The sequence below is a fragment of the Vigna unguiculata genome, chromosome 10 (assembly GCF_037176805.1).
Source record: "Vigna unguiculata cultivar grain cowpea cultivar isolate G323 ecotype 2 chromosome 10, ASM3717680v1, whole genome shotgun sequence".
NCBI classification, from domain to species: domain Eukaryota; kingdom Viridiplantae; phylum Streptophyta; class Magnoliopsida; order Fabales; family Fabaceae; genus Vigna; species Vigna unguiculata.
In genome coordinates this window covers 43,333,181-43,359,222 of record NC_140801.1, presented here as the reverse complement: position 1 = coordinate 43,359,222, position 26,042 = coordinate 43,333,181, and the positions used below count along the sequence as shown (strand labels likewise).

General features: G+C 29.1%; 1 protein-coding gene and 1 pseudogene across 1 annotated transcript; both read right to left on the bottom strand.

Annotated features, from left to right (window-relative positions):
- Window positions 1–8,126: 8,126 nt before the first annotated feature.
- Window positions 8,127–11,218, bottom strand: LOC114166560 (plasmodesmata-located protein 8-like). Its single transcript, XM_028051309.2, has 4 exons — window positions 10,387–11,218; window positions 8,917–9,027; window positions 8,602–8,661; window positions 8,127–8,500 (listed from the first exon to the last, which is right to left on the bottom strand). The coding sequence occupies exons 1-3, from the start codon at window positions 11,138–11,140 to the stop codon at window positions 8,657–8,659; spliced, it is 870 nt and encodes a 289-aa protein (XP_027907110.2). The 5' UTR covers window positions 11,141–11,218; the 3' UTR covers window positions 8,127–8,500; window positions 8,602–8,656.
- Window positions 11,219–24,662: 13,444 nt separating this feature from the next.
- On the bottom strand, window positions 24,663–25,715 carry LOC114166190 (auxin-responsive protein SAUR36 pseudogene; annotated as a pseudogene).
- Window positions 25,716–26,042: the final 327 nt, after the last annotated feature.

Here is a 26,042-nt window from a genome sequence, read left to right as displayed (position 1 = left end):
ATAAAACTATCTTAATTTTAAGTGTTGAATTGTGTAAACTCCTCCTATATATCCTCTGATGGATCTTCACAAATAATTTTGAGAAACAAAAATAATATACTTAAAATTTATATATACTTCAAACTTTCCTACAACTTTCAGTTATTTTTTTTTTCAATGAAAATGAGCATATTATCATAAAAAAAATTATTTTCCATTTTATTTCACAATATACATTTGTTTTTTAAAAATTATGTTTAAGACTAAAAAATATTTTATCATATTTGATCACAATTAAAAACTGGTTTTGAAAAAGACATAATGCATTACATTTTTCTTTATATTCATAAATAAGGTTTAATTATGTCTTTGGTCCCCATTTTCGTAGCAAAATCTCAATTTGGTCCCTCTATTTTTTTTTTGTCTCAATTTGGTTCCTTCCGTTAGTGGTATAGGGAGTTCCACGTGTCAACTCCTGGATTTTTTGACTTTTTTTTATTTTTTTATTTTTAATTTTTTATTATTTTTTGAACTTTTTTAAAAAAATAAAAAAAATTTGTCACGTGTCAAGTTTTCATCGTGCCACATGGCAGTGACAGAGTGATGTGATAGTGACAATGACACGTGTCACTTATATGTCAGGTTTCATTTCCACTCTCTCAATTCGGTCCCTTTATTTTAATTTTTGTCTCAATTTAGTCCCAATTTTTGTAAAAATTGAACAATTTTGTCCTTCTCCAAATTGAAATCAAATTTAATTTCTATATAAATGTACACAAATATTTCTATCAAAATTGATATTTTAAGTAAATATTTTTAACAAAATTAAGTTTATTTAATTAATATTTTACATTGAACTTTATCTAAAATTGTTTTAAAGTTGTTAATAGAAAATAATGTTAATAGAAAAAAAATCATAAATTATATTGATATTTTATTACATCATACTTTAATATTTTTGTTTATTTGAATTTATATTTCAAATAATTGTATATTTTTAAAATGTGTAAAGTTCAATAATTTGTACACAAATGTTTGAATTGGTGTAAAAATAACAATTATAAAAAATTCAAAAATAATTTTAACTAGTTCATGTAACAATCAAAAACATATAAATTTGAAATTTGATAACAATTTTAAGTAAAGTTGAATGTGAAACACAAATTTAAATAAACTTAGTTATGTTAAAAATATATAATAAAAATATCAATTTGAATAAAAATATTTGTATAACATTTATATAAAAATTAATTTTTGTTTCAATATGAAGAGGGGTGAAATTGCACTCTTTTTACAAAAATATGGACTAAATTGAGACAAAAATTAGAATACATGGACCAAATTGAGAATGAAGAAATGACACTTGACATAATACTGACACGTGGTATTATTACTGTCACATCATTCTGTCATTCCCACGTGGCATGACAACAGCTTAACACGTGACAAACTTTTTATTTTTTTTTATAAAAAATTCAAAAAATTCAGGAACTGACACGTGGCACCCCGTTTAATGTTGTTATTGTACCCCTAACGAAAATGACTAAATTGGGATTTAATTTTCCAAAACATGAACAAAATTGAGATAAAAAAAATAGAGGGACTAAATTAAGATTTTGCTACGAAAATGTAGACTAAAGACATAATTAAACCTAAAAATAATATACTTAAAACTTATCAGATAAAAAATAATGTTAATTATTAAACTAAGATTTTACTATCAAGTTAGACAAAAAACAATAATCTTTTTTGCTTAAAAAATGAAAGAGAATAAATGAAAAATTAAAACAAGACAATGGAAGAGAAAATAAAAATATTTTAATAACTATTTTATTTTTTATTATATTTGATTTTATATTTTATTATTTATTATATATTATAAAAAAATAAAAAAAATACATAATTAATTTTTTTTTAATTCACAATATATGTTACATTTAATTTAAAAAATTTCAGAAACCATGACTATCATGCCCCTTCTATAATTCGATCCTAGATGTATCCTTTTGATATTGAAACATGTTTCTTTGCTATAATTTTCTTTTTGTAATTTAATACACGAATATTTGTTATCCCTTGAGTGCAAAAAGATTAGACCATCAAAATTCCATTAAAGGTGGGTCTTTTTACTATAAAGGTTATGTTTGAGCCTAAAAACATTTTGGTTTGACAAGCAACCTATATGAATATATTACTTTAAAACATCAATACATTATATAATTAAAAATCAACCTATTTAAATCTATTATTAAAGTTTTTAAATGAATATTAGAATTAAAAGTGAAAATACATTTAAATAATGAAAATGTTTAACAATTCCATATTTAGGTGTAAAATTCCAACTAAAATCAATTCCATATCTAAGACTTGTTATGAATGAGTATCAATTCTCAATTAAACAACATGCTAAGTATGACATCCAATTTTAACATTTTAAAACTAATAAAATAAGATGTTTCATTACAATATTCAAAATAGGTAATTCAGTATACAAAGTATATCAATACAGTCTTACAAAAGATAGCACTATAAAAATGTATCATTTATACAAACCAACTAAAAACCAACAAAACTCTATACACCAACTAACCACATTCTACAACTCTTTGAAACCTTCCATTATCATAACTTATGGCTCCTCATCCTTCATGTGTCTCTAAACCCGCAACTTCATCTGCTTCTACCAAATAGGTGATTATAGCAAAAGAAGAGACGAGCAACAAAAAAAGACACAAAACACACAAAGGGTAAGCTAATGTACAAAAGAATTATTCACACATATATTTAAATCATGTAAAAAACCTACAACATGGTATAAAACATATCCATGTCTATAATCAACCAAGGAGTTAACACTAAACTTAATTATTTGGATTCATACCTTTGATATAGGGTACACAAGAGGTGTGCACCTGTGATGGTTGCTAAACTCTGCAGAGTCTAACCACAAGGGGTCATCACCCACCACACACAAGGTTAATCTCGTTCATGCTTAGGGCCCAATATGTCTCAAGACTAAGATATCTTGTTACTCTCACCACATAACTCATTCTACTCTACTTGAATATGAATGATTATTAGAGTTCATAATACCTCTTTCCCAATCATTCTCCCATATCAAGGCATACACTAACATGACCACTATAGTTATCACTACCAGGAAACTCTCCTTGAAATTCCTTAAACATCATAGCTTCACATGCTCACAGAACATTTCATACCAATTATCATCTGTCACAACTGGAATCGCGACGGGAAGACGAACCGAAATATAAAACGGGTTTAAAAAGAGATTGGAGTCGCCACCATAGTTATTTTTGGAAAACTATGGAAAACCATAAAAAGAAGACAAGTCTGCGAAAAACCAGATTTTAGATCTGGGAGTCGGTTACGCGTAGGGAAGGTGTCAGCACCCTACAGCGCCCGCCCAAAGGCGGTACCCTTAATTAAAAATGCAAAGTCAATGTGGTTTTCAAAATGTTATTTTTCCCCAAAAATAATAAGACAAAAAATGCTGAAAAGAAACAAAAATATTTTTTAAATTTTTAGGGCCCGACAAAGATTGACTTGGTCCTACGTATTCTCATTAAAAAATGAGAAATCAGGGTTACGTAATTCTTTAAAAGATATATGGAAAACAAAGAAAATGATTTGTTTTTTTAGAGGTGAACCTGACAAGGACTGACCTTGCTCCTACGTATCTCAAAATAGAGAATCAAGGATCACGTAGTTCTTAAAAAAAATTGTTGGAAAATGTTGATATTTTGTATTTTTTAAAATTTTATATTTTTTTGTATTTTTGAATTATCTAAAAATGTGTCACACGACGGGAACAGTCGGACAGACACTAAAAAAGAAAGAAAATATTTTTGATATTTTGAAAATGAGTGTCACGCGGTGCGAGCGACCGGACAGACACAATAAAGTTAAAGAGAATTTTTAGATTTCCTATTTTTGTAATTTTGATAATTTTCAAATATATTTTTTTTTAGATAAATAATAAATAAATAAATAAAAGGATGAAATTATTTAAGAAGAAAAAAAGTGGAAAATAAAATATGGGTACATGAATGATTAGTGGGGGTGCACACAGAAAACACAACAACAAGCCCAAAAACAATAGACAAAGATATGGGGTGCATGAGTATCACATGTGGGAGGTGTACGAAGTAACATGTGGGGTGCGTGCAGGAAATAAAGGGGTGTTATTATGTGTAGGTTCAAGATAAAGGTGATAATGGAGGGATTGAGAGCAGGTGAATTTGTTGAGTGAATCCAGAGGAATAATGGGTTATGGTGTTTTAGTTGGAATCAAGAGGGTGAAGGTGTTGTTTTTCATCTTGCCGAGAACAGAATAAGAAATAGCCCCCTTGAGTGAAGAAGGTGAATCCATGAATGAAGGGACTCTGATGATATTTGTTGTGCCTCTGCTCAGTTCCTTTCCCACCTCGAGACGTGGGATAAGGCTGAAAGCATGTTGCTTCCTGCTCCTTCCTTCTTCAGCCATCATGACCATGGCCAGCTAGTCATCAGAGACCTTACGTTAACCTCTTGGTCTTCTCTCTTTTTTTTTCATTTCATTTTTTTCTTAAATATTAAAAAGTAAAAAAAGGAAAATAAAGAAAATTGTAAAAAATAAAATTAAATAAAATAAGATTAAAACAAAAAATAAAAAATAAAATAAAATAAAAATAGAATAATAATAAAAATAAAAAAATAAAAAAAAAAGTAAAATAAGATGAAAAAAAAATATTATAACCCGGATAAAATTGGGTGTTGACATCATCTTATATACCCTCAATAACATTTTCACTTAAATTATAATAATAAAAGCAATAAAGCATGCTTAGCATTAATCATAGAACATTCAAAAATGCCAAACATGAGAAAGAGGAAAAACAAGGCAAATGGCGCTACACATATAGTACATCAAAATGGTGAAAATCATTTTTATAACCACAAACTTCAAAACAAAGATCCCACTGGTCAAAGTGAAGAATCATGTGTTTCAGATCAGCTGTCAAAATTTCAACTCGATCAAACAATTAACAAAGCGAGAATCTTCATTTTACCTGGAGGACGAAGACTAGAAAAACAAGGTCATGCCGAGCGTTGAAAAAGTAGCATATGATGCCTAGCCCCTAGAACCCACTGACTTCTAGTGCCAAACGACACCAAGTTAGTGGCCTAGCACCCGACGACATTGTAACCATGCCTAGCGGTGTATCAGAAACAACAATCTGGGGGAAAATTGATCATGTGTAATTGACTAATTGGACACCTTTCCTTTTAGTGTTTTTTATTCTAAATGGTTTTAGAGAGTTCAAAAATACCCAATCACTCAAAACAAATATCCAAACTTTTCCCCAAATCAATACCAAACACAAATCAAATATCAAACAGTTCAACATACAACTCATCAATTCAACACACCACGTCACAATTACCTATCAAGATGATCAATTCAACAGAAACCTAGCTTCCTTAATCTGACAAAGTGGCTTCACAAGCCCAAACAACTATAAGAACACCAAAAAATTTCTAACTTCACATGATGCTCTAGATACACATAGAAACATCACAGGAAAGAACAATTAGGACATACAGTTATGATTATGATCATTGATCATCAAAGACTCATATAGAAGATGAAAACCTCACATGCAAGAAGAAAAGCCTCACATGTAACAAAAACAAAAGAATACTAAGAAAAATGGCTAAAAGTTAACTTAAGCGAACGAAGTAACTGATCGGTCCAAATTGAAGAGCTCATCGTGAGGATCACTCTTATGATCTCATGAGGTCTTCGATCAGGCAAACAAAGGAGGATAACCTTTATAGTATGTTTGGATTAGGCAATTCAAGAGGGTGATTCATTTATTTGGAGAATTTGAAATTCTTTGTAATGAAATGCTTTGTTTGGATAGAGAAATTAAAAAACATTTAAAATGCATGCATTTTTTTGAAGTATTTCAATTAGGTAAATTAGAATGAATTCAAATACCCTTAAAAAAGATAGAATTTGAAATTCTTCTCTCTCAACCTCACACACTGGACTCAACCCCAAACGGACCCAGCAAACCCACAACCATGACAGGCTGGGCTGGCCAGACACTCCAAACGTATCAAATCGATCGGGGTGACCTGGTGACACATACGGGTTAGGCGGGCTTGACAACTCAAACAAGTCAGCGGGTCTAATGGCCCAAGCAGGATGGGCGATCCTGGCAACCCACATGGGTTTGGCGAGCCTAACAACCTAGACGTGTCAAGTAGGCCCAACGACCCGACCAAACAGTTGACCCGACAAGCCTAACTTACCCGATGACCTAGTCCGGCCTGACTGACCCGACAACCTAGATGTGCCCAACCGGTCCGATGACCCGAGCGATACTGACTAGCCCGACAACCTTGCTAGGTCGGGTCGACCCAATGACACAGACTTACCCGGTGTGCCCGATGACACAAACAAGCCCGACAATCCAGATGGCTCGGGCGAGCCCGACGATCTAGTGGGTCCAAGCCGGGTCGACGACTTAGACGGGTTGGGTCGACGAACTTGACGGGCATGACAAGCCCGTATAGGCTGTCGGGCTGATCAGGCTTGTCTAGATCGTTAAGCTGACCCAACCTAGCCTGTTTGGATTTCTCGGCCCGATTGAGTCGTCTGGTCGTCCTGACCCATCTAGGTCGTCGAGCCCGTTTCCAAATTTTTCATGAACTCAAAACATAATTAAACCTAAAATAAACATTTTTAAAATGAAATTTTATCTTACAAGAAATTCAATTATTTTATCCAAACAAGAAATTGAAATGTAAGGTATTTTAATTTCTTTATCCAAACAAGTAATTTAGAAAATGAAGGGAAATTAATTGCAAGAAATTCAAATACAATACATTTCAATATTGTTGAAATGCTTTATCCAAACACAGGGTTAAGGAGAAGTCAAAAAACTCTAGAAAAGTGATTTATAGAGACATGGTGTGTTTTAAGATAATAAAACTCATTTATAACAATTCTATCTATACTAAAACATTTTAATATTAAAATAATCGAGTCTCACTCTTTTTAAAACACTATTTTCTAGGATTTTACACTAATAATATTTTCTTAATACATTCTTGATTTGAAATACCTTATTACAAGTGGATTATGTTATTTTAAAATTTTTGTCTACATTATTAATATTCATTCATCTATCAAATTACTTATATTTTAAATTTTAAATTAAAGTTAGAGTTGGGTATAAAAGCAATAATAATGAAAATATTTATATTTTTTGTAGTTAAAAGTTATAACTTTTTTAGATATAATAATTAACTTTAAATTATATATATATATATATATATATATATATATATATATATATATATATATATATATATATGAATACAAACAATAATAAATGATAAAAAATTATATAAATAAAAAGAAAAATAAGAAAATTTATATTTTATTCATGTTAAATGTTTTATACCATAAATTTTATGTCAAAGAGTCAAAAATAATGTATTCTGTAATTAATATAATTTAGGAGGAATTATTGCCTTTCAAAATAAAATATTTATTGTGCTGTCTAAGATTTTGTTATGAACGAGTATCACTACCCAATAAAAAACATGTTAAGAAGAATTTCTTAATATACATACTTGATTTAGAATAATTTATTATAATTGGATATTGAAATGTGTTTTTTTTCTCTAATCTCTATTTTATTATTTTATAATTTAATACACGAATATTTATTATCTTTTGAGAATGCAATTAGATCATCAAAATCTCATTAAAGATGAAACTTTTTATTATAAAGGAACTTTTTATTATAAAGGTTAAGTTTGAGTAAAAAACGTATTAGGTTTGACTAACAACTTATTTGAATATATTATTTTTAAAACGTCAATAAATTATATAATTAAAATTAGCCTATTTAAATCTATTATTAAAATTTGAAATAAATCTTAGAATTAAAAGTGAAAAAAAATTTAAATAATAAAAACGTTTGGCAATTACATATCTAGGTGTAACAATTTCAACTAAAATCAATCTCAAACTTACCAACAATTCTATATCTCAAACTTATTACCTCTTTAAGCCAATATCACATAATAAATTGTAGTGAACACGAAAGTAAAATTGCACAATTACAAAAAAATAAAAACTAAAAGTTTACATTTACTAAAAATAAATCAACGAACAAAAAATATCTGAAATACTTAAATAATACTATTATAACACATAATAGTGCAACAATTTGACCTTTCCTATTTGTGAGGAGTTTTTCCCTCTTTTATAGGGAAGTTAATTGAAAAAACAAACAAAATCTACATTTCCCTCTTAAGAAGAACATTTGATTAACAATTAAGAAATAAATGCACACTATAGCAGTAAAGCAATAAATAAGTTTATTTTATCAAAGAGAATGATCCCATTTTGTTCTGAGATCACAAGATCAAGTGATTTTGCAGCCTTTTCTTGAAGGTGATGAGAGATCCACTTTATGAACCAGAAGATTACATCCACCTTATAAAAGAAGAAAAAAAAAAACCTAATTTATTAATAACAATAACACAAAAGTGGAAAAAGCACTTCCATAAAATAATTTTAATCAACCATTTGCATACATTTTGAAATGATTACACCCCTTCTTCCTTTCTGAATTCTCATCTCCACATTTTTTTAACCTGCAATATTGTTAAGAAAATATGTGTTTATTAGCCTATAAAATATTGAACATATCTGGAATATTCAATTTTTGAAGAAGTTACTCTAAAACCTACATTATTTGATAGTTTTTTAATTAGATTTTTCAGCTTATATTTATTTTTTAATTGAATCCTTCTCTAGTTATATTTCTACAGAAAATTTATAATGAAAAAAAAAATGAAAGCTTCATTATTATAAGCATTATAGAAGATTAAGAAATTAAAGTGATATACCAAATGCTCTTCTGCAGATTGAGAGAAGGACAACAATAATGGCTAAACCAGCAAGCACTCCCACCATAATGGCAACTGATTTTCCCACTTGGTCATCCTCATTAGAAGATTCTACACAAAAACATAAAGTTGCACCAAAACAATAATCAAAATCATTGGTAACTATGCATGAAGATTTTTCAAAATTATCACATCCTTTTTTTTCATTTATAAGAAAAAAATCACATTTTTCCTTAAATATTTTTCTTAAATTTCTTTCTTTCTAAAATACTCTAAAGTTACACTATTACAATATTTATTTTTGGGTTAAATATGTTTTTGGTCCCTTAACTTTTAGTGAATTTTGGAATTAGTCCATTTTGAAACTTTGGACCAATTTAGTCCTTAATCTTTCGGAATACGTGGATTTAGTCCTTTTAATCAAATTTTGTTAGGTTTATTTGATGTTTCGTACACATGTTAGAATTCTATTTCATTTGTTTATACTATTTGACACATTTTTGCTTTAATGTTAAGTCAAATACTATTGTGAAACGCGCTTGAAATGTCAAATAAACTTAACAAAATTGGATTAAAAGGACTAAATCCACGTATTTCAAAAGATGAAGGACTAAATTGGTTCAAAGTTTCAAAATGGACTAATTCCAAAATTCACTGAAAGTTAAGGGACCAAAAACATATTTAACCCTTTTCTTTAACATACGTGAATTCAATGTTTTTTTCTTCTTATGTATGAGAAGGGAGGTGTGTATACTCCCTCTATTCAGTCTATGTGTGTTTATATTTTTTTTTTTTATAATTTTTCAAATTCACTTTCATTTATATTTGCAAAGTAATAGTATAGTTTTATTTCAATATCATCCCAAATAAATATTTACAATAAATTAAATCCTTTTATGCTATGAGCTGAATACATGGGAGAAATTCTACAATTATGGGTGCATTACGCGAGTTTATTAAAAGATATGTCATAACTATTATTTAAATGTGCAATAATTACAAATCATTATATGTAAGAATACTTTAATTAAAACTGTCTATTCACTAATGTATTTATTATTTTTTAATGTTTTAGAGAATATTACATCATAGATATAATAAAATGAGAAGTAAGGAGTGTAAAACTTTAAAACGTATTTGAGATCAAAAGATTTTTGTCATTGGATTCCATGTCATCTCATCTTTAATTAATACACAAACTCAGCTTTCTGTCAAACTATGACACTAGAAAGAAAAAAGAAGAAGGTATAGGAAGAAATGTAAGGTTCTCTAGTGAACCGATACTCTAACAAGCACAGATAGAGAATAACATAACAAGTGTTTTCATAGATTTAACCAAAAGTAATAAAAGTTAAAGAACACAGGAATTGCAGTGTGCATTTTCCAATATCAAGCATAAAACACTTTTCTGCATAAAAATATTGTCCTATTTTGAAATGAAAACATAAGAATATAAGAAATGAAACGAACCTGCTTGATCATAGTAGCCAGCTTCCCAGTAGCGAGCATAACATTGAGCCAAGAACACATCAGCTGATGCTGCTGAACCACAAATGCTCCTAAGCTTTCCCACTGCTGCTTGAAGGCACGAGGAGCAATCAGCCACACTCAAATCTCCCAAACACAGTGCAAACCCTTCAACAAAACCAGAACTACTCACTCCAAATCCATTCACTGCTTGCAAATCAGAAAGAACATCATCCCTACGCCTCAAGAACTCAGCATCACTTGTCACCGCTTTACTACACTTCTTGTACCAAAGGCTCGTGTCAGGTTTTCCAAGGAAATCACCATGCTCATATCTGATATAACACCCTTCAAGTTGCAGAGATGCCCCTAGTGCCAAGGGACACACCAACCCTATCTGGTCAACACAACTTTTAACACATTTTGAGCATTCATTTGGCCTCAAATCACTCCTGCACTGGTATAACCCGTATATGGATCCCTCTGCTGGTGATGAGCTTCCATTTCCAATAGCAAAGCTGTTGTAGGAATTCTCAGAAGATGAACCAGAAACTGAAGACAAGAAGGAATTGAGGTTCGCTTCAAAGGGTGTGTTTGGTTGGTATTTTTCTTGAGAGCACCCAGCATAAATGAAGATGTGAGCTCTGCTAGTGTAGCCTAAGGCATTAGGAATTGAAGAAAGGAGAAATAGCAGATATGAGAGTTTCAAAGCTATAATGATTCTATGAGTTGAGTCTAGTTGAAGGGTTATGAACATTTTTTTTTTCCTTGTTTACACTCTCAATGCAAACTTAACTTTCTTTCATGGTTATCACAATTTCAAAGTGAAGTGATGACTGCTTTTTTGGTCGTTTCTCACGTGATGCCTTTTCCAACTTATGATGTTAATTAATGCTATATTTAAATACTCATTCACTTTTACTTTACATGAACTTTATAAACCGGTATTACTGTTCTTTATTTTACAACATCATATTGAAGATAAAATATGCTCTTAAGATCACTTTCCGTGATTAAGTATGTTTTTTTTTCGGTCAAAATGAGAATTAATTTATTTTTGAAATTTTGATTTAATTTAGTTATTCTAACCAACTTTTGTTAAATTTATTTGACGTTAAAAAAATTAAATCTATATATTTCTAAAGTTGAAAAAATAAATTAGATTAAAATTTTAAAGATCGACCAACTCCCTCCTTCACGGAAAAAAAAGTTAAAAGACCAAAAAGATTAATCTCTTGAATATAATATCAACTTACTTATCACTTCTGATCTCTGACATCCAAAAATAGTACATAAACAAGTCCTATATGATTCATGGCATACCGCATATGTTGTTGAATTATGAATTACAATGAGAACTTTCAGATATTATCTTTAGATAATAAATGAATATATTCTCTACACTTTCTCTTCAAACTGTAAAATCCCCATTGAGGCATTGACATAGATGAGTCATACCATATGTTAGAAGGTACTCAAGATCTTGAGAAAAAGAAAGACATCAATAATAAGCCAATTTTATGGCAATAATTGGATAGTTGGTATCGTTGTTTACTGTTTGTTAATTAAGTTCTCTTTATCTCTTTATAATTTCATATTTTCTCAATTTACTTGCCTATTCACTTTTTGTATAAAATATTTTTGTAATTTTCTTAAAGAATGAGATAACTTGCGTGGTTTTTCTTGCTCTCTTGAGAATCTAATGATGTGGGATCATTATGATATGCTCATGTGAATACAAAAATAGAGAATTGTTTGAATCTTAATTCTTGAAATTAGTAGAACTATCATTTACTCTTCGTCCTTTATGATGCAAAGGATGCATTTGTGCTTTATCAGTTCACATCACCACAAACTGAATATGTAGCAGAATTGAACATTTTGAACAGTGAAACACCAACCAGAATGTTGTGTAAAAGGAAACCCCATTAGAAATTGTCTCTTGTTTTCGTTCATGTCCTTATCATCATCCTTTTATTTGAATTGTTTCTTTGTAAATACTAAGATACTATGTGACATCCAACTTGAGAATCATCGGACTGTCCAAGATTTTGGAAACGAGTAACCTTCAATTTTCCAGCTAAGCATGTACTATGTTTAAGATTTTATGTCGATTATAAATAAAATTAATTTACAATATTTAAGTTGGGATAAATTTTACCTTATTAACCAATTTTTTAAGATTAAGTTAATTTAAACTTCACTACCATAAGATAGTATCAAAATCATTTTTTAATATGGTATTAGATCGAGTTTGTTAAACTTATCGTCATCCTTTATCACACTCTTTTCAATTTTCACGCTCTTTTCACCTTGCTAAATTGGTTTTATAAGATTGGATTAAACTTAAATTTTATTGTCTTAGGAGCAAAATCTTTGATATGTGTCCAACTAGCCACTATGAAATTAGGATTTGTGATTGTGATTATTAAAGATGGAAAGGGAAGTGAATTGTCACTCTTGCCTAGGTTGTGAGTGTTTGTCCTATTGAATTCGTTGGTGAAGAAGATCCACAAAATCTAGTCCAATTTTATTTTTGTCTCACAATATCATAATTCTTAAGTGAAAAATTAGCTTATGTTCTCTTTATATGATGCACATAAATAGAAAAGGGTTCTCCAACGGAGTTGCAACATAGTAATTGTTATGTTCTTTACATGCTTCTAATCTTACAAAAGCGGCTTATAAGATATGGTTTGCATCCATTTATATATTATGAATTGGCCTTATTTCTAGTTAATGTGAGACTTTCAACCCACTCTCATGTTGACTCTAACTCATGAATCTGATATCATATTATGAAGTGAACTTTAAACCTAATTCAATCTTACAAAATCAACTTGCAATGTGAGATTTGCATCTATTTAAATATTGTGAATTGACTTTATCTTTGATCAATGTAAACTTTACACCTAATTCAATATTCTTGTAAAGCGAGGTTTGTACCTACTTAAATATTATGAATTGGACTTATCTTTCAACGTGGACTTCCAACATTTTTTTGTAGTATAGAATTTGTAATAGAAACTTGTATAGGAGATTATCTCTCTTTTGCGATCTCATGATTTGCTTAGGAGTGAAGAACATATTTGGTTATGGTGGAATGGGAGCTGCGGATTAGTCATAGTGTGAAGTTTCTTTTTGTCCATAACTTATGACTTGGTCATTGTTTCAATTTTCTTGAAGGATAATTACAATACTAATTTCCTACCATACAATGCGAGTTGTAATAAAAGAAAAATACTAAAGTCACAAGAAAACATTAAATGAGCCGGTCTAAAAGATCGTAGTTATAACATGTTAGGTATAATATTTTACGTGTACATAAACTTTAGTGTAATTGCTCCTATTTTAGACAATATACTGAATTGACATTTTAAGAGAATATTTTCGACATGAAAATAAAGTCTTGTGAAATTAATAGGAAACTCATGTTTCTTTTGGTTATCTTAAATAAAATAAATAAATAAATAAATAATATCCACAATAAATATATATATATATATATATATATATATATATATAATTATTACATACATGAATCCAAATAAAAGAATGAAATTGAAATTTTTGGGAAGGAAATAAAAAAAGAAGTTTGCCCAGTTTCATCAAAAGTATGTTCTTGTGCTCTTATAGGAGCTAGAGAAAGGAATGAAATCTTCTCAAAGCCAGGGGAGGAAATTTGGGTATATGGATTTTGAGAGAAAGTAGAAGAGTTAAGGGAAAAAAAATGAAGAGTTATGGATTTGCCATGTTCTTTGGTGAATTCCTATTTGCAGCCCAACTTTTTAATAAACCTCACCCTTCTCATCATCCTATCTCTTTTCTATTAAAGTCCAAACCAAGTCCAGTTCCATTTAATAATCATACCGTCCATAACTGGTATTCTCACCCTCAAATAATATCTACCACTACTCACAAAATTTCAAACACATAATTAAATAAATTAAAGTCTAACATACATTAAATATAGTTATCATTGTAATTAATGATCATACACTTATATTAAGGCAGAAAACGAGTCTTTACGTCACTTTACCATTATGGTTAGAGTTCAATCCCTTATTTTTTAGTATGAAAAAAAAATTAAAAGTTAGAAAAAAATGTCCACCTATTTAATGTTTACAAACTTTTGAGGGATATTGGTCTTCATGTTCGATATGATACTTATTGATAATGAAAAAAAAAATGACCATATGTAAGATTTATAGACTAAATTTCAATATATTTATATAGTAAAAATATAAAAGATTTAAAAATATAAATATTCGAACAACTTCATTTAAAATTATGATAGACAAACAAAAGATAATAAAAATCTAAAAGGTTTAGATAAACTAAAATAAAATCAATACAACTTTTAATACGTAATTGATTATAACTTTCTGTCCTCCTATATTATGGTTGAACATCTTCAAGCTGATATTGATGTATTAAAAAAACAAATTTAAAATTACATTTGTCAACTGGATTTTTAAAAAATATTTTGAGATACTACAATAGATTTGTAAAAATTTTAAAGATACCAAATATATAAAATATACTAAAATTAAAAAAAATATTTACGCCACTAATTTACATATTCACATATATAAAAAAAAAAATTGGATGTTCACGCCCCTCTATATAGTCTTCTAAGATATAAAGTAATTTATATGAATGTTTAAATCCCTTTTAACACAAAGAGAAAAAATAAATGTAATTGAAAACAAACAAAAAAAAGTCTAGCAACTAAAAAAATAGTTAATGAAAGTTTCGTGGTTTAGGTGAAACTATTTGATAGGGATAGTATTAATATCCAACAAAAAGTGACATGAAATAATTCATTGAAATTTCTAAATTTTTTTCTTATAAGTTGTAAAAGAAATCAATTGAATACTACAACTTTTGTATTGTCTATGAAAAAAAAAAGACTTTTAAAATTCTAATATGACATAATTTTATAAGAAGAACGATAGACCATATTGAAAATTCAAAAAGATTGCATCCATTTTCCAAGATATTGATTCTTAATAATATATTGGTTAGTCTCTAAGGGTGGCTTAAAAGTGTGGATTAAAGGGTGAATTAATTATGTGACGACATTTACTTCTACTTTAGAAGTGATTAGTTGAAAAAAGCTAAGTTATCTAGAATTTCGATTACTTGAAATTTGGAAATAGTAAGCAGATTCATGCGTGTGGGTGACTAGATCCACTAGTTAGTGGTTGATGTGGAAAAATCATATGCCAAACTAAATTAAGAGATTGTGATGTGGAAAAGAATAAGGACAAACAAATATGAAAAAACCTAATCATACAAATGTGCATCAAAGGATTCAAATTTGTAATCCTTTCAATTAAGATATTTCCATATATATATTGTCCTAAATGTGACAAACATTTTTTTTCTCTTCAATTTAAGTCTAACTTGATTTTTTTTATGTAATTGACTTTAAAAAAGTGGTCAAAAAAGTATGAAATTAATAAATGGTTATGAATTAAAGTAGCTTTAAGTAAATTAGACATCAAAGGAATAAAGTTGATGTTTTTAATAATAAATGGGCTGAATTAAATAAAAAAGAAGAGAAATAATAAATTTATCCTTAATTAATTTGTTGGGAATTTTCTTACTTGCTACCACTAACTATGAGGTCTTGGTAGTTTCTAAGTAGAGTGCCTACTATTGTTTAATCTTCCAATAAGATGGCTTCATTGTTACTTTATATTGCATTCTACACCTCTTCAAGTTGAACACTTCATCCTACTTAGAATGCAACATAGATCTCAAAGGATGGTTTTGTTAATGGGGTTAGTTTCATTTTTTAAACTATTTTATATTTAGAGTTATTCATGTTTGGTTCTACTAGGTTAGGGTAGGAGTGAAAAGAAAAAGAACAAATTAAAAAAAAAAAATAATAATAATAATAAACACACACAAAAAAAATACTTCTTAATCTTCCAAACAAAAATTAGAAAGTTTGCACAAAACACTTATATGATTGATTATGTTTAAAGAATTAACTAAATATTTAATATATAGTATATAATTTATCATGTTATAAATATTTAATATTTACGTTGTGTCAAATAAAAATTTTAATATTTTACTCATATTTATAATAAAATAAAAATGTTAATAATAAATAAAATATATTTCACTTTTCATTCAATTCTTTTTTTTCTTGTTCCACTTTCTCACTTTACATCATTCAATTCAAACAAGAGATAAGGAAAATACGCGATTAGGTTTTATTGCTTTATATCATATATAACATTTTGATATATAAATTAATATAATTTTTATTTAAATTTTATATTAAAACTGTTAAGTAATTGTTTAATACTAATCTCTTATCTACCATGTTAATTTATAAAGAAATAACTCCTATTGATTGTGTTTTTTTTTTGTCTTAAATCACAAACATAACGTCTTGCTTTTTATCAATCCAATAGTTTAGTTATTTATGATATTATAATTAGGTTCTCTTTGGACAAATTTATGCATAAACATTTTTAGGGAAGAAAAGGAAACATGTGTTACAGAAAAGGAATGTGTTCAAGACATAGCTACTAGTTTTTTGTGTCTTTGTTCTGTTTTCCTATCATAACATTTTCAAATTTATTATTGGGTTACAATTAAATGTTTCTACTTTTTTATCTTCTTTAAATGTCTATTTTTTATCATAGATATACTATTTTCTATATATTTGTGTTTTTTATTGTACATTATGAAATTGAGATGGTCTGACTCGTGCATATCGATGCCATCCAGAATTTTCTTTAAATAAATTTATTTTAATTAATAAGTACGAAGGATTATCATATAATTAAAAATGTTGGACTTAATTAATGTAAGTCCATTCAGATAAAAGTTCATTAAAATAATATAAATAAATATTATGCAAGAGATAAAAGATTGTTCATTTTATTATTGATTTGATCATGTCTTTATAGGTTCTAAACGACATCTCCATCCAAAACTAGCTCAGATTCAAAAAACTAGAGAATCTAAGACTTGAAGAATAAAATGAAGAGTCTATCTCAAACTTGTAATGACATATTTATCTTCGTAAATGTAAAACTATAAAAAATAGCATTTTAGAAGTGATAGTCATTTAAAAATAATGGAATTCGATTATTTTAATATTAAAATATTTTATTTTAAATAGTTTTGTTATAAACGAGTTTTATTATTTTAAAACATGTCATTTCTCTAGAGACCACTTTTGTAGAGTTCTTTGACTTCTCTTTAGGAGTTCTCGTTCGTTGTTTGCGTGATTGAAGATTTGGAACTGTAGGAGTGATCCTCACGGTGAACTCTTCAATTTGGACCGATCATTTTCTCCATTCGTGTAAGGTTAAGTTTAAGCTCTTTTTCCTTGGCCTTCTTCTAGTTTATGTTGCATGTGAGGCTTTTTTGCATGCATGTGTCGTTTTAATCTTCTATATGAGTCTTTGTTGATCAGTGATCATAACGATAGGTCCTAGTCATTATTGTGTAGATAGAGCATCTTGTGTGGTTGGAGGTAGTTTGGTGTTTCAAGAGTTGTTTGAGTTGTCTTTTATAGGTAAGGCAATCTATGTTTCTGTTGAATTTTTTTGTGTGAGTTGATCATCTTGGTAGTTAATTGTGATGTGGCGTGTTAAATTGAATAATTGTATGTTGAACTATTTGATATTAAATATGTGTTTGGTCTTAATTTGGGAAAAAGTTTTATCTGTGTTTTAAGTGCTTGGGTATCAATTTTAAACTCTCTAAAACCTTTTGGATTAAAAAATATTAAAGGAAAGGTGTCCAATTAGTCAATTTCACAGGATCAATTTTCCCCAAATTATTATTTTTGATACACTATTGGGCGTCGTTACGATGTCGTCGGGTGGTATGCCACTGACTTGGTGTCGTTGGGCGCCACTTTTGGACCGCAAAGCACTAGAAGTCAGTGGGTTTAAGGAGGCTGAGCGCCACTTTTGGACCGTAAAGCACTAGTATCGAGCACCACCCTATTTTTCTAGTTTGCGTCCTCTCGGTAAAATGAAGATTCTTGCTTCGTTAGATCGAGCTGAAATTTTGACAACTAATCCTAGACACGTGATTCTTCAGTCTGATAGGTAGGATGTTTTGAAGTTTGTGGTTAGATAAATGATTTTCACCATTTTGATATACTTTGTGTGTGTGTGTGTGTGTGTGTGTATATATATATATATATATATATATATATATATATATATATGTATATATATATATATATGTATGTATGATATTGTAATTGAATGTGATGAATTAAGATTATATGAGAATATGATGAATGAGCTATGTATGATTGTTTGGTAAGAGGAACTTTGTGTGAAATCATGTTTTATGGAAAAGTGATGAGGTTGTAAATACAAAAGTGAACCAATGGAATGAAATAGTTAAAGATGAATTTCATCCTTGTTTTGAGTCTTGGCTTCTAAGGAAGAAATACAATCCTCACTAGTAGATTTTTAAGCATTTGCTAGGGATATGTATGATCAAAAGTTATCCTATACTCTACTAGGTTTATAAACTCATATACAGTGTCGTGGCCTAAGTGGTGAGAGTTAAAGGTGTTGACAAAAAGAAGAAGATGAACATCTTCCTCCAATAAGGAGTTTTGATGATGATGATGATGACTTATGAAGAAGTATGGAAGACTTGATGATGCATGGAAAAATGTTGAAGACTTAAAAGAATGCTTCGATTCAAGAGATACATTGAAGACTTATGGGTTTAGTTATTTAGGTTTTGTAATATGTGTATGTTATTTGGAATAGTTAAATTAGTATGTCAATAGTCAAAAGGCAAAACCCATGTAGTAGAGCACTAAGAGAATTTTATTTATTTGCAAAACTCACTGGAATAATCGATTATTCTTAGTGATAATCGATTATCTCAATTAAAACTGATTTTTGAGAAAAGCCTCTGGAATAATCGATTATCACTACTGATAATCGATTATCACCTGCTGATAATAGATTATCCTGACTGATAATAGATTATCACAGCAAGAAAAATATTTTCATAAAAGTTTCTGTGATAATCGATTATCACTTATGATAATCGATTATCTATGACAGTTGTGACTTAACTTTTCATATTCTTAACCTAATTTCTAAATAGGCTTCTATAAATAGAGTGGTAGGCTTTCATTATCAAAATACAGAAGTTAGAGAAGTCTGAGTACTTGAGAACTCTCTATGGGAAGGCTTTGAAAAACCTAGTGTGGGTAGAGCGATAACTTTCATCAAGTGGGATCTTGAGTGATTGAGTGTTGTTGTTGTTGCTAGGAGAAGCCGATCATCCTTTGTGGGATTCAAAGGAGGTGTTCATTCCTTGTGTGATTCAAGGAAGGTGTTTTCATCCCTTGTGGATTTCAAGGGAGGTGTCTTCTAAACCCTAATCTTTCTTATCATTGATTGTAAGTTTGGTTTATTTTAGTGACTTAGTTAATCTCATTTTTGAAAGATTAACAACTGGACGTAGGGTCTTTTGATCCGAACCAGTATAAATACTTTGTGCAATTTTCTCTTCTCTACTCTCTTTATTTTATTGTGTTTATTAGAAAATAAAGGAAAGAATTTTAATTGATCTTTGATATTAAAAGGGAAAATATTAAAAGCACAGTTTTTATTAAGAACCCAATTCACCCTCCTCTTGGTTTTTGTACAAACGCTTAAACATTCCGCTGCGCGATACCAACAGAAGGAGGTTCTTATGGCAGATTAAGGGTGGGAAGACCACTAATATGGCGATGTCATAAGTAACTTACCATGTCCAAAAGAAATTGATTACGTTGGTTATGCCAAGTGGAGTCAGGGTCTTTGCCACAATCCACTTTTATGATAGGTGCACAACTTCTTATATCTGAGTCAATGCATAGATCGGATAATTGAGTCTAGAGAGTCTGTAATTGTATGTTTGGTATTTTTTTTATGAATGTTTGAAATATGTTATTTTATGATGTAATAATTTTAACTATTATATGATCATGTCTTTTATAAACTAGTTATACCCTCTTTTGTTTGTTGTTTATATGTGTTGTGTTTTTCTTTTATAATGATCATCTTATTGGTGTGAGCGGACAAAGATACAAGTGTAGAGCACCTCTTGATGTTGAGAAGTTGTTTGGGCGATGAGCGACTTAGATCATGTTAAGTATAGTATTTTAATTGGATCCTAATATAGTAGCTTGAGAATGTATATAAGGGATATTACTATAGTTTTATCTTGTAAAACTGTACTAATTTACAATATACATTGGTTTATCTATCTTCTAAATATTATTAATGAAATGTTTTATTTTAGTAATATTAAGCTATTAAAATGAGATGTTACACTAATTATAATTATAAGTAATTAATTTAATTAAAAAATAATTAAATTTAAATAAAAGGTAACCATAAAATAATAAGATAATATTTTTATTTTAAAAATAATTAAATTTAAATAAAGAATAAGTGATCCTAATTTGAGGTTACGGAAGACGGTGAGAAAAACAAATTAGGTTTTAAAAATATTAAACAGCAAATTGATAAAAAAAAAGTTAAATTAATAATCCAGCCTATAAGGAAAAAAAATAAAGTAAACTTCATTTTCATGGACAGCGTAAATAATTAAAGTAAATTTGGCATTTTTCTTTTGGTCCATTTAGGCCTCCATGATCCTTTGACTTTTAGCTGCAGCAAGTGGTGGTGAATCTCTTACTTTCGTATCGAATCCAATATAGAATAAAAAGAAATCAAATAAATACACTTTTTTTATTCAACACTTTTAAATATATTTTTTATTACAAAAGTCTTTCATTTATTTTTTGAGAACTTTTAATAAAAATTAATAAATAATAAAATATATGTTAAAAATACAATAAATATTAATATCATACCTTTTAGCCCCGTTCCTTTAAAAATTAAAAATTAGGAGATAAGATTAAAAAATCAATAAATAACTAGACTTAACAATTAGGAGATAAGATTAAAATAAAACTACAAAAATAATTCAATAAATAACTATTAGAAAAAAAATACAATAAAACAGTTCTAAAAAGATATAACTTTTTTCATACATTTTCATTCTATTATTTCTTGAGAGAAAAAATTTAAATAAATAATGAAAGAAAAACTTATAAATATATTATATAATTTATTATAACTTTTATTTCTTTAAAATTCTAATTCTCCCTAAATTATTTTTTAGATCTAGTTTTGATGATATTTATTATACAAATTTTGCTGTTGAGAATGTGATAATTAATAGATTAACATGAATAAATTCTTAAGCAAAGTTTTTTTTAGGTATTAACACTATAGTTTAAGTTTTATTAAGTATGTAAGAATACTGTCAGTACGCCTTATACATATAAACAAGGGTTAATTATATTGCATTTACTTCATTCAAGTTTATATGATGCCTTGCAATGTTTTGATACCAAGGATTGAACGGGTATTCTTATATGTGCTTAAGGTATAAAATATATGTTAAGAATATAATAAATTAAATAATTGAAAATTACTCTTCAAATTTAATAAATTTATGATTGTCAAATATTAAATTGATTGATTAATATTTTATATCGTATTTTATAGATACAAAGTTATTTAATATTAGACGACAAGGGTCAATCAAGTACTATCGATACCTTGGTTTGATCTATAGTCACACTTTTACCATAAATTGTATGACGAAGTAATTAATTCACCTTTGTGAACAAGAAAAAAAAAATTTGCTAATATTTGATTTTGGTTCAATAGTTGTAAAACTTCATCTAAATATTGTAAATGAGAGGATCAAGAAAGACTATACACAAATATATCATCAAAGAATATCTCGATAGACATGTGGAACAATCCTTCGAAAATTTGATTCATTTAACTTTAGAATGTAATTGAGGTATTGGAATGAAGATCTAACTTAGAAAAATATTGAGCACCAAATAATTCATCTATAATTCATAATCAGTTGGTATAGGAAAGTATTATTCATTGTTATAGGATTAAGATCCCAAGAATCAATACAAAATTGTCATGTTCCACCTTTATTTCTTAACCAAAATGATTGGAGAAGAAAATAGGCTTATGTTTGGTATGATGACCACTTCAAACATGTCAACTATCATTTTCTTAATATTCTTTTTAGGTATGAGAGAATCTATATGGTTTCACTTTCACTTGTTTGCTGCCAAGGGCCACATGATTATGGGTTCTACCCTGTGGTAAATTGGATTATGTATTAAAAACTATGAAAGATGTTTAAATTATTTGAATGTTTTAATTTAATTGTTTGTCCAAATATATAAGTTAACACTTTTTTATTTTTAAAACCTTAAGGAATCTAGGCAGATCAAAATCATATTAAGTTTTAATTAAATTAATATAGAAAAGTAATTTGTGTAAAATAGTGTATTAACGATTATGAAAAGGTTAATCTAAATGAAAATATAAATGTATAATTATGCATTTCGTATCTTATAAAGTTTGAAAGAGACTGTGTGTAATATCTATTTTTAATAAATTGTATTATTTACTTTATCTTTATTTTAAATATAAAAATTAAAAATCTTGTACCTTTACTTATGTTTTGTATTATATCTAGATATAATTTGAATATTAAAAAAGAAATTATATAGTTTTTAATAAACGTTATGAATAAGTAAAACAATAAAAAAATTAATGAAAATAAATAATAAAAATAATAATAGAATTAATTTAAATATATATATATATATATATATGTTAATTATTAAAAAATAAAAATCTAAAATACCTTCAAAGATTGAAAGGATAAGAAGATATAGAGATAAGGATATAAAAAGGAATAATGTGCATTTAATGCAAATGTAATCATGCAATTAATGCACATTATGAATCCTTAGTTACCTAAAAAAGGTGAGAAAGAGAGAAGGAAAGAAGAGAGAAATAGAGAAAATATAGAAAGAAAGAGTGAGAAAGTTTGGAGCAAAAGATTCTAAGAAATTCTTGTAAGATCCGAAAAAATTTAGAAGAAAGAGAAACACATGACAAAAAAAAGTGATACCTTGATAAAGCTCTCTAAAATTATAGGTATAACTTTATATTTATAAATTGTCCAACGTAGTGCTCAGCTTCACTCACGTGGCTCAACAACAGAGGTTCCCTTTCCATGTGAGTTTTCTTTGTAGCTTAGCCTCATGCTCTCGTACCCAGCTCCTAAGATTACTTCTCTTGGAAGGAGTCTTCATGGCTCATTTGTAGGTTTAGTGTTTGAGGTTTCCTCTTCTAAGGGATTTGCTCTTTGTGGTCCAGCCTCAATTTTGCCGCTCAACTGCGTAAATCACAATTTTGTCCAATTTTGCAGTATTTTCATTCAATTCTTCTGATGTTGTAATTTGCAAAACAAACTAAATTGGGGTGAGTTTAGTTGAAACTTACCAATAATCAAACAAGATAAGTGTCAAAATCATCTTAAAATTACTTAAGTTGGACACTTATTAGTTCCTCTCAGTTGAAAAAAAATTTGTAATAAAATATTTTGTTTTTATAGCAGTTGAGATATCCTTGTAAAATCATTGCTTTATCTTCTTGTTTTTCTCATTATCTTTATATTTACTCTAAAGTCATTTCTTTGACAACATTTGATACAGGCAATGATACTCTTACTCATTTCAACAAGAAGTCATATATGTGCTATAAATTTATGGGTGATTGTGGTTTTCATCTCCATCTCAAACTTTGATCATGTCAGGTTTTCGTACTTAAAAAATATATAGATGTAGTCATTATTGTTCAACAACATTAACTATTTTTTAACGTGACAAAAGACAAATCACGTTAGAAGCCATCCACAAGTTTCTCTCATGTCAATATCTTATAAAGGATTAAAGTAATTCGTCATTTGTCATACTAAAAAGTAGTTAACATCGTTGGACAAAAAGATTGCATCTATCATTTCTTAAATATAAGAACTTAACCAGATTGACGATTGAGATAAGGATAAAAATATAATTAATCCTAAATTTATATTAATAAAGAATATCTACATTTTAATTGTTACCCTGTTTATATTATGTTAATGAACTTTGTAATTAATTTGATACAACAATCTTGAGCCTCTTCTTAAAAGGTGATAAATGTGGACTTAGTACCGTAGTTATGTACGTGTCTATATATAGATCATAAAATGAAATTAATGAATAAAACTTTCTTTTTAGCACCACCAAATATAAAGTTATTGTCAATTTAAAGACAACAACGATTAGTAATTGTTTGTTTGGTCATGGTAAAAGCTCAAAATTCAAAGGCCTTAAGTTATAATTCAGAAGGAAAAAAAAATTCTTGAGATGATATCGTGAGAGTTTAATCTGTACATATGGTATCCCTAATTCTATTTTATGTTCAAACCTGTCCAATAAAAAAATACCCAAACAACAGAGCACAACACCACCCCAAGAAATTCCGATCAAAAGAAACCAAAAACAATAACTGCAACCTAATATAACACAAAAAGGGCCAAAAAAATAAGCATAACTCTTTATCGTCATCATCGTAAATTCGCAATTCACCAAAATCCCGTCGTCTCAAGAAGAATGTAGCCGCCACCCCAACCTCCGGGTTCTCCCGCGTAAACCCGACCCGGACGCGATCCGGGTTTTGACCCGTTCAAACTCGGTGAGTCGGCACGGAATCGTGATCCCACCGGGTTGCTCGAACCCGAATTCCTTCTCAGCTTCCCTTAACAACCCGCTGAACAGAGGGTGGTTGAAGTAAATCACCGGCACCAAAACCCGGCGACACTCGCCGTTTTCCTCCGCCACGTAAACCGCCAAGTGCCCTTTCGGCACCGCCGGGGCCCTCTCGCAATCGAGACCCGACCCGGATTTCTTACAGAGAGACTGCGCTCCTCTCTTCAACTTTGTCCCCCATGTAAGAAGCTTCGCCATGGGATTATGATTGTGACTGCGCGAAGGAGAGGTGGATCCGAGACGATAATATCTGTTGGGTCGGGTTCTGAACCGAACCCGACGGAAGAGCCATGTGGCGACACGGAAAACGCGCTTGCCTAGCCTGAACTGCATGGTCGTCGAGAAACAAGCTTCCGAAGACCACAAAATTCGCTATATAAAGTGCCTTTCGTTTAGGTTTCTAAGCAATGTGGGAGTTGTGAGGTAAAATAGTTGTTGAAAGTTTTTGTTTTCATTGGAGGAGGGATTGGGTGAAAGAGAATGGTGAAAAGGGTGAAGGATGAGATAGGGATGAGGGCATGTTTGGTACGGAAATGAGCTTCGGGAGAAGTGAAGAGTTGAATGGTTTTTGGGAAGAGAAAGAGAAGCGTCGGTCCAATGATGTTGGCGCAGGAATTTAGGAATATTTATAACAGAGTGGGAAGGTTCAATGAAATGGGTGTTGTAAGGGTCAAAGGCTAGATTAGTGAAGAAACTGCACGATGTTCAGATGAGAGTGCGTGTGCTTGCGTGGCGTTTTTCCAATGCAGCCCAATAATATAATAAAAGATAAGGCTAACTGTTTTCTTAATTAAGGAATAATTAATGTAAATTTATAGTTTCCTTAATTAAGAAAATAGTTAATGTGAATCCATCATTAAAAATAAGAATAATTAATCTATTACTATTTGCGAAGAGAATTTCTTCTTTTATATTCACATTTTACGATATAATTATTTCTTAAACT

What these genes read in the sequence shown, in the direction of transcription:
- LOC114166560 (XM_028051309.2), bottom strand. Translation starts at nt 11,140, where the DNA reads ATGTTCATAACCCTTCAACTAGACTCAACTCATAGAATCATTATAGCT. An exon ending in TGGCTACTATGATCAAGCAG is followed by an intron (nt 9,028 to 10,386) that starts GTTCGTTTCATT and finishes GTTTTTGTGTAG; the next exon opens with AATCTTCTAATGAGGATGAC.